We start from the raw sequence: 10,987 nt of genomic DNA, 5'->3' as shown, positions 1-10,987 counted from the left end.
GTTGTAATAAATAGTCTTTATTTTAATATAATTTAAATTTCATGAGTTCGTTTTGCTTTATAGTATAATCATGCAATCGACACAGATAAAGATATTGATTATACTTTAATACAAATTAATCATAATTCGATTTTGAAACTCATTTTTAAACATTGTCTACATTCATTCCTACTCGATTACGCCGCCAAAAAACAGATAAAGACCGCTTGAGCTTGAGACTAGCATCCGCAATGTTGTGTACCTTGTTTCACGCTAAGAGCATAGAGATGTCCAATCATGCAGATGGGTAATTATATGATGATTGTACCGAAAAACCCTTCCCCAGACTTTCAAGTGGTTATCATTTATCGAGAAGAAAAGTCTGTGGTTGTGATTGTACATAATTAGTCCTTACGACATAAGACAACAATGAGACTCTACACAGTAGTATTGTACTTTGACTCGTTTACCGACTCCCCGAAAATCACAAGGTGGCGAGGTTGGGTGAAATTGCGACATGTGTAGGAGCCAGTGCATTGTAGTCTGGGATTATCGTTCACCTACGAGTGTGGCTATCCTATGTGATCTAACGAAATACTAGTACATGAAATCTCTGGGAAAAAGTATAAAATGTACATTAGGGACAAGGGTTATCTAGTTGTGCATGCGATGACACTATGAATATTTCATGATTGTATCACATAGCTATTGAATCTAATATGCAACCCTCGATAAACCAATGGTTGCAGATTCGATCGCAATATATGAGATGAAGAGACCGTACTGTACGTTAATCATAATCGATTGGTTCTTGCAAGCACTATCAGTGATACCTAGAAAATCATCGTGCCGATACTACTAGATGCTCTTATCATGATTCGATGAGTTTAATCAGAAAATGATTTCTGATATTCTCATGATTAAATGTTGATACATGGAATGCGACAAATTAGTGTAAGTCCGAATAAAGAAAAATGTCCTGAATCACAAAGAGTTGTTAATCCACAACTAGCTGTATCCCTGAATCATTGAAGGTCACACAAACACTTGATCATTTTTCATGTTGAGAGAATAAATTCAAGGAGTTGAATATATGATAATTAAAAATTGGACAGAATAAATTCAAGGAGTTGAATTTATAAAAAATGAGAGTTTAAAATTATTAAACTCAAAGGTTGAGTTTATTAAAGATTAACTAAATGTAATGGGAGAATGTATAATGTGCTTGTAGGAGTAAAAGTTCAACATGCTACTTAATTAAAATTCTTAATTGACTTTGATATATTAATTAATTAAACTAGTTGGATTTGTCAAAATTAATAAATATGTCCATTAATGTTAATTAAAAAACTTAACCCATAATTAATATAATTAGGTTAAGGATTCATATTTTAGTAAGGAGGCATAATCCTATCCTCCATGGCATTATAATTTTAGAAAAGCTCTCCACTCAAGCTCTCCAATTTTAGCCCACTTCAAAGTTTAAGGGTTTGAGCCATTTTGGTTTTTTTCCTCTCAAACATTAAAAACTATCTAAATTTCTAGTGAAAATTTAGAAGAGCAAAAAATATACTCAAGTCGTGGACCTTTAGGAGGATTGAAGAAAAGAGAACAAGAAGATTGTTCGTATAGAATACTACGAGAGCTATATCTGCAAAACTCAGAATAGCTGGTGCCGAGTGATTTATTCACTAAATGTATAATTACTAACACGCTATGAATATTTATATTGTTTAAATCATAAGAGTTTCGAAAAGCATTATTTTAATGTCAAATAAAAATTTTAAAACTTTCGCTGTGTTTTGGATACAAGAAAACCGATTATCCAACGCATAACTTTTGCAGATAACAACATAATGAAATTGTAAAAATAGGAAAAATATTTTTTGTCTACTAGCTTGTTAAATTTTGGATTTTAGTCCATCAAGTTTTTAAAATTTGGTTTTGGTACACTAGCTATTAATTTTCGGTTATTTTGGACATTTACCGGTGTGACGTCGAAAAATACTGATGTAGCGCAGAAAAATAACGTCGAAAATTACACACTTGTCATATGTCACATCATCAATTAGACAAAATAACCCAAATTAAAATTTGGTGTACTGAAACTATAATTTGAAAACTTGATGGACCAAAAATTAGACAAGATAATGGACCAAAAAAATCAAATTTCCTTATATAACATGCAAGAAAAGAAAGTGTTGGATATCATTCAATTAAATGATCAAATATCGTACATCAATAACAATGAAGGTTCCACATAAACTCTGTCCAGTTCAATCTCGAATTGAATCTTGAAGAAAAACAACAAAATATATTCCAGTGCATCAGACTCGATAATCATTCAAGCACGAAAAGATCGAGCACACAAAAGATTATGTGGTTCGATCAATCGACCTACGCCCACGGCAGCCAAAGGGAAAATTTTCTTTATTGATATGAATGAAGAATTTATTTTCATCATGCTCCAGCAAAAACTGAAGCAGGGAGAGAAAAAAGTGCTCATCCTATCACTTGTTATCTATATACACCAAACAACTAACTCAACCACTGTTTAACAAATTGATTTCATTGCCAAGTGATTCAAGTCCATTCCACCTCATTCCCCTTCAACTTTTATTGCATGCTTCCCACTTCATTCGGTGCTCATTCCAGGAATATGACCAAAAAAGATAGAAACCATATGTAAGAAAGTTTGTTTTGAATTTAAGTGACGTCCGTTTTTCGATATTAATTGTAGCGAATTTAAATGTGTCGATATTATTTGATATTCGTGACTTGTTTTTGGATTGATTATTTAAAACGATGAATTTTATATCTATGATTTCAAATCATTCGATTGGTTTGAATGAGCTAAATTCAAGTTAATTTCAAATCTACTCTATATCAAACTAAGCAATTTACTAACTGTGATGGATTTCAAATATTTTCAAGATGCATGTAATTTGAAATTCGTTCTTCAAATCCATGTCAAATCAAATCTTTTTCACCAAATAAACCACTTACATCCAAATGCAACCTCGATCTCCAAAATAGAAATAATTAATTAAATAATATTAGCTTGTGAGAGAAGTATTCATATCAGCAACAAAATATTCAGACAATTATATAAAAAAATATCAACCAAACTGATCGAGTTAGAATATAATAACGAAATTAACTTCCAAATTGAAATTTTTTGTTAGGATCAGAGATTAATTTACAGATAGATGAATAAATAATTTCAACAATTTGAAACTATTTCGGTTGGATTAGCAACACTTAAATAAAATTCCTGTGAGTTTGTTTCTCATTAAGTCAACAGCGAAAACTGTCCGAAAATAGACTGACTAAAACTATTTGAACAATATACTCCAATCTTATTCAAAGTGAGCATTCAGATTTTATACTCTCAATTATAAGGATTTCACAATGAAATTTATAAGCACAAATCGATCCTCAATTGATCATATAATAACTTATAAGCGTATGTTTGTTTTGATCAGTTGGGATTGCAGAATCTTTTTCAAGAGATTAAGAGAGATTTAAAAGTTTTTCATATAGAATTCATTTGTTTCGGTCATATTTTTAAATCATATATCAGTTTCCAAATACAGATTTTATTTTTGTCATGTCATCATTTTTTATGATAGATTCCAGTAGTGCGTAGGTATTCTCACATTCCGTGGAGAGATCAGTTACTATTGTTACGAAAAATTTTATCTGATATTTCAATTGGACTCTAATTCTTAATCACTAAATATATTGATAATATTCATAGTATGTTTGGATTTGGGTTGACTGATATACTAAAATAACCTGATATCAGTTGGACTTCTTCATTTGTCATTTGATCAGTTTGTCTATCAGTATACTTTTTGTCTTTGAATAGCGCATTATCAGTTTGAATCATTATTCAGTTGAACTCTGGTTGATTTAAAAAACTTTTTCTCGTGAATATTCAAATTTATTCTTGAATTCAATTTATAATCTCTATTAATATCCATTAAATCAGCAACCTCGTTAAATCAATTATGTAATATCCTAAACACTTCTGTAACCCTAGGATATGTCGTATGGACACTTTTTTAATGAATTGATATGCATAAAGTTTCTGAAGCAGATCGCCTATTACGGAGAGTATGCATCAGCACCGACAAGACCATGTGCATAATTAAATTCTAACACTGTTAGAATAAGTGTTATTATATTTAAAAAAATCATTAAAAAAAATAAAACAATAAAAAAATAAATTGGGATAAATTCTAACACTACAAGTGTTATTATATTTGAAAAAATCATTTAAAAAATCAAACATTAAAAAATAAATTGGGCGAATATTATCCATGTCTCTGTGTATGTTCTTGTCACGTATACCTCCGTTTCAAATATATATATCAGTTTATTTTTTCACACATATTAAAAAATATTAAAAATAAATTTCTATTTTGTTCTTATTTAATTCATTCAAAAATGATTGAATGCTTTACAAAACTTAGTTAATAACTATATTAGCAAAAAAAAAATATTAAATATAAAACTTGACTTCATATTAAATTACGAAAGCAACTCTAAGTAATTGAGATGAACATAAATTTTTTTTTCTTCTCAAAACTAACATGGGATCCATGTATAAGAAATCAACACAAAAGTTACTGTTTCTAAATTACTTGAAATATAATGAGCTACCTATATAACAAACAAAATCAACACAAACTGTCAAAAATCTTTCCAATATAGGTGATATGGTAAAGTTAGAATCAAATATTTATTATTAGGTTAAAAATTAGAACTGTTATTCAAGACGAAAACTTTATTTTCTTATATTCGTGAGAGCGTAGAGTGTACTTTCTTGGTTTTTAATGGATCGTGCTGTTAGGCTCATGAGTCTGAAGATGTACGTGTCTATCTGCCGGTGTTATCTCATATCCTTTAGAGACCAGTCTTACTATTTCCCTACCATCAGTTTTCTCCTTATCAGAGACAATATTACTCGTTAAGATCTGACGCTACTCTTTTACGACTCATCTAGTCAACTAGATCAAGCGGCACAACGTCAAAGCATGAGAACTTCTGAATTGTGTAATATATATTTTTATATAATATATATATTAAAAATTGAAATGTAATAGAATTTTTATTGAATAAATGTACTACATTTTTTATTGAGATATAATGAAATATTTGAAAGAGTTTTTTCAATTTTGTAAACTTTTTTAATATATTTTTCACTTTAAATTTTTCAAACAAAAAAATTAAAGAAATATTTTTTAAAAAAAATAAAATAATCGAACCGGATCCGAAACGGCGGCTAACAGGACCTGGAACCAAACCCTGGTTCCATGACCTGGACCGTAATCAGCTACGGGCGGACTGGTTAAAGGTCGGGATTTTCTCCACCCGGACCGAATTGAATCCGGCACGTGGCCGTGTCTAGAGAAAGATAGAGCTACATTATTGATAGACCATAGCACATGAGGCAGCGACTTCAAAACTATTGACAATGGCGCCATTTCCCTTATAACCAGCTATGCTACATCTGTGATAAAATTTACATTTCAATGAACGAAAATTAAGTTTCACTTTCTGCCCTTGAGTAGCATTGATTCCACTTTAGTCCCTTTCGTGGAAATACCCAAATTGGTTGCGTGAGTTGTCTGCTTTTGTATCGTTCAATTAAATAATGAAAGTTTGGTCTTATATTAATTTTAATTGTTTTTTTCCTTTTAGCTAGCTCAAACAGGATTGTCTAAATATATATATATATATATATATATATATATATATATATATATATATATATATATATATATATATATATATATATCTTTTACTATTTATTAAGTTTAAGCATATTAGAATAACTGTTTTTGGTGTCTTTGGTCTGTTTTTTGGTTTCCCTATTTTGTCCCTATTTGATATCAAAATTACATTTTTTTTTTTTAATTTCAAAAAACATTTTTGTTTTTATTTTTTTTTATTACAATTATTCAAATAGCACTTTAGTACCTCGATAATTTGTCAAATTTCATTTTAGTCCATAAATAATTATAAAAATAAATTGTACACACACGCACCGCGTGTGCAGAGTAGCTAGTATATATATATATATATATATATATATATATATATATATATATATATATATATATATATATATATATATCAACTTGGATAGAGTTCATAAGAATTATATATGTAGACTTGAACAATCATCTCTTTATCTAATTTTTAGGGTGAGTTAGGTCAAAATCTCAATATTAACATGATATCTGAGCATAGACTCGTTGTAATATGTTGGACTGTCCATAATTGAGTCATTCATTAACAGCTCCACGCTCTAGTTGTTCATTTCTGGACTTAAGTGTGTGTGTTAATTAAGATGTCCAACATCGGTTGGATATAGTTACTGAGATTTATACATATGGATTTGAACAATTCTCTTCCATTGATCTAGTTTTTGGAGTTGAGTTAGAATTAAATCTCATTGTTGATGAGCTTTTAGTTTCTTGATGTGTTAGTTCACATTAGCATTCAGGTGAAACTTCTATATATAGCCATCTAACTAATGCAAGTTTTCTGAACCATATCTCCATCGATCTCACACTAATTTTCTACCCAATAAATTAATTCTTCGATGGCTCGTATTAATACTAATCCGAAATTGGTTGCGATTTTTATAATATACTTTTTCATGACATCCCAAGTATTTACTCATGGACAGCAAGTCCCATGCCTGTTTTTCTTCGGAGCTTCATTAACTGATAATGGAAATAATAATATGCTCAACACTGTACTGAAGTCAAATTATCCACCCTACGGGATTGATTTCTCCGCTGGCCCGACGGGAAGATTTAGCAACGGGAAAAATACCCCGGATTTTATCGGTTCTATTTCTTCTCATAATATTCTACAAATATTTTATTATTGTTTATCGATCGAATGGATGTGGCTAATGATATTGCATGATCTGTCCATGGTTGCAGCTCAGTTGCTAGGATTTAATAATCCCATCCCGCCTTTCGCAACAGCTACAGGTCCTGCTATTGTGAAAGGAGTCAATTATGCGTCCGCCGGAGCAGGAATCCTCGACAATACATCAAGAGCACTGGTAATTATTATTATATTTTGACAGATGAGATCCAATAATTTTCATCAATAATTATATGTAGGGAAACCGATTATTGATATATATATATATATATATATATATATGTTTTGGATAGGGCGACAGGATCAGCTTGAACAGACAGTTATCGAATCATCAGATAACAATCTCTGGTTTGTCGTCTTTACTTGGCCCAAGTACTCAAGTCCAAGACTACCTCAACAAGTGCTTGTATATAGTGGAAATCGGGAGCAATGACTATGTTAACAATTATATACAGCCGCAAAATTACCCAGAAACTGCATCGCTTACACCGGATCAGTTTGCAGCACTCTTGATTCAACAATACACTACCCAACTCAATGTACGTACATGATTTCTCCAAAAATTAATGTGCGGTTAACATTTTGTCCAAAATATATAAACGTCTAACTTGTGGTTACCAGGCCTTGTACAATAGCGGGGCAAGAAAGGTTGCAATCTATGGTGTTCCTCCAGTAGGCTGCATCCCTCAAGTGCGGGCAATGTTTCCGCCTAACGCGTCGGGATGCGTCGACTACGTGAACAACTACGCCCAACTATTCAACAACAGGTTGAAGCCTCTGGTGGACAACCTCAATGCCAATCTAACTGGCGCAAAATTTACATACATAAACATGCACGGCATTTTAATCTCCATCCTTGCTTCTTTAAGTACGTGCACGAATAATTATCTTTAATCTCCATCCTTGCTTCTTATATTTGTATATCAATGTTGAAGTTAATATATGCAGGTACTTTCGTTTCCGGTACTCCGTGTTGTGCAGTTTCATCGGCAGGAGTGTGTGTTCCTAACCAAGCTCCGTGCATAAACAGGGCTCTGTATGTTTTCTTCGACAACTATCATACCACAGAGATAATAAATAGCTTCGTAGCTGCCAGAGTATACATTTCCGTTTCAGCAACGGATGCATATCCATTCGACCTTAAGAACCTTGCTCAGCAATAAATTCATGGCACACTCACACGCACACACAAATACATGTAATATTAAATAAATTGTCCAAGTATTTGGATCAGTAAGTGAATAAACTTTAAAGTTGTGTGGTAAACTTGAATAATGTATTTTAATTTAGAGATGAATGATTAATGGATCTCTTGTTGATATTAAATATCTGGTGCACACAAATAACCATTATGTTTGATCCAGTTTGCTCTGTTTTTTTTTATTAGCCCACTTCATAAAAAAAACTGAATGGACAATTTTAATGTGGTTCGGTCCAACCGACCTACATCAACGGGGTCACGCCCAACTATCAAACAAATCCACTAAATATAAATAGTGACAATCATACGATGACTTATTCAAATAAAATAATCTATTTTTTCTATGACGCTTCTATGGCAAAAGCATTTACTAGAGTTCAATTGGCTATCACCACTCCTCCACAACTCCGCCTTGATTGAAATTTCTTCGAAATTCCGGATTATTTTCTCCCAATAACGTCATTTTCCTCTCTCGATGAATGAATCATGAGGTTCGAAATATGTGTGCACCACCAGCAAGTTGGAATCTCGAAATCAGAATGAATAATGTGGAATGTCAGTATCTTGTCTCAACAGATGTCGCGACATATATCATATAGTTTTGTTTTTCTTCACAAAAATTCGCTCACAAAGGATATTCTCTAAGAATAACATAACGCTTAAAGCTCGTTCCCTCCCTCAACCACATATGGTCACACTAAACAATTTTTAAAATGAATGAGCAATTTTTTTATATAGAAGATCTCATCATATTTAAAATCTTTCATCCTATCTTCAAGATAATGTCATAAAATATCTTTATCATATCTCCAACAAATCTCAAAATATATGCAAACAATTATCTTCTCCGTATCTTTAATGAGTGGGTCTCCTCTGAGACGGGTCAACCCCACTGATATTCACAATAAAAAGTATTACTCTTAGCATAAAAAGTAATATTTTTTCACGGATGACCCAAATAAAAGACTCGTCTCACAAATGCGACCCGTGAGACCGGCTCACACAAGTTTTTGTCATCTTTAATATCTCAAACCAATTTTTTTTTAATTTTTTTAATAAACTAATGACAAAAATTAACCCAACAAAAATATCACCTCACACATTATTATTTGAATAGATATGTAGTTTCATTTTATTTTTTATTTGTTTCGATTACGTGAGAACCCGCAACAGCTATTTTTCTATACGTACGGAATAAAATTATTAATGCAATAACCTGCAAATCACGTTAGTTAGGTAAATCATACTGATGAAATGCTCACATACTCTATCAATTCGAACACATAGTGCTCTGAAGGTATGTATATATAGACAGACATGGGATAATACCTATTTTCGTCCTTCTCGTTAACCGCTTTTCCCATTTCAGTCCCTTGTGATTTTTGACTGCTTAATTAATCCTTCATGTTTTCAAAATATTCCCGAATTGATCCTTACCGTTAGTTTGGCGTTAGGGGTAACGTTGACTTGACATTAGCGACGGTTTTATAAAAACCGTCGCTAAGTAGCGACGGATTTTCAAAATATTAGCGACGGTTTAATATTTTCATTAAAAAAAATAATTTTAATAATTTTAAAAAAAAAACTTAGAATCGGACTATGCTAACAATATTAATAATCTTAACACACACTTAAAAATTTACAAAAAATTAAAGCGAAAATGTTAACTTAAGTCGAAACTAAAATCGTGTGAGAGAAAAAAAATTTAAGTGTTGTAAAGTGATGTGTATGAAAATGGAAAGAGAGTATATTTATAGACAGTTTGCGACGGGTTTTGGTAACACCGTCGCTAATAGTGACGGTAATATTATTAACCTTGAAGTATAGACGGTTTTGCAATCACCGTCGCTATTTTACCAAAAGCATAAAGCAAACTGTCTATAAATATACTCTCTTTCCATTTTCATTCACATCACTTTACAACACTTAAAATTTTTTTCTCTCACATGATTTTAGTTTCGACTTAAGATAAACTTTTTCACCTTAATTTTTTGTAAATTTTTAAGTGTTAGTTAAGATTATTAATATTGTTATCATAGTCCGATTCTAATTTTTTTTTAAAAAAATTAATAAAATTAATTTTTTTATTTTATGGAAATAGTAAACCGTCGCTAATGAGGGACGAGTTAAAACATTGTCGCTAATTAGCGACGGTTTTTTAAATGCCGTCGCTAAATAGCGACGGTTTAAAAACTCCGTCGCTAAGTAGCGACGGTTTCTCATAACGCCGTCGTTAATTAGCGACGGTTTAATATTTTCATAAAATAAAAAATTACTTTTATTAATTTTTTTTTTAAAAAAAACTTAAAATTTATTTTATGGAAATAGAAGCGACGCTAATTAGCGACTGCTTTTGAAAAATCGTCGCTAATTTCTACCATTTTTCACAAGTCAACGTTAACCTTAACGTCATGATAACGGTAGGGATCAATTCGGGAATATTTTGAAAACATAAAGGATTAATTAAGCAGTCAAAAATCATGAGGGACGGAAATGAGAAAAGCGGTTAACGAAAAGGACGAAAATGGGCATTATCCCAGACAGACATTTTCACGTAACTTTAATCAATTAACTCATATATACCAACACCATCACCTGCTCAACAAACTTATTAATTAATATTATACGTGTTTCCAAGTTAATGTTATACGTGTTTCCAAGTTAATGGGCAATCCAGATAATAAGAATGTATACGTATTCGTAATCACAATTGAATATTCTTTTAATAATCACATGTGCTTAATTTCTCAAAATCATAAATGCCGTGGACGAGGGTGGAGACCCAGCTCGTTTCAAATTTTCAGTTAATTAATTGAGTAGGTATTTTGTGAGACGGTTTCACGAATCATTATATATGAGACGGATCAACTCTATCGATATTCACAATAAAAGTAA

The 10,987-nt window shown here is 31.5% G+C and overlaps 1 protein-coding gene across 1 annotated transcript; it reads left to right on the top strand.

Annotated features, from left to right (window-relative positions):
* Positions 1-6,545: 6,545 nt before the first annotated feature.
* LOC140820930 (GDSL esterase/lipase At1g29670-like) lies at positions 6,546-8,217 on the top strand. The gene is made up of 5 exons (XM_073181316.1): positions 6,546-6,845; positions 6,945-7,069; positions 7,185-7,430; positions 7,513-7,759; positions 7,840-8,217. The coding sequence occupies exons 1-5, from the start codon at positions 6,596-6,598 to the stop codon at positions 8,052-8,054; spliced, it is 1,083 nt and encodes a 360-aa protein (XP_073037417.1). The 5' UTR covers positions 6,546-6,595; the 3' UTR covers positions 8,055-8,217.
* The last annotated feature ends 2,770 nt before the right edge of the window (positions 8,218-10,987 follow it).

The sequence above is a fragment of the Primulina eburnea genome, unplaced genomic scaffold (assembly GCF_022965805.1).
Source record: "Primulina eburnea isolate SZY01 unplaced genomic scaffold, ASM2296580v1 ctg291_ERROPOS436017, whole genome shotgun sequence".
Lineage (NCBI taxonomy): Eukaryota > Viridiplantae > Streptophyta > Magnoliopsida > Lamiales > Gesneriaceae > Primulina > Primulina eburnea.
The sequence above is the reverse complement of the archived record's forward strand: the minus strand, read 5'-3'. Positions and strand labels throughout refer to the sequence as shown.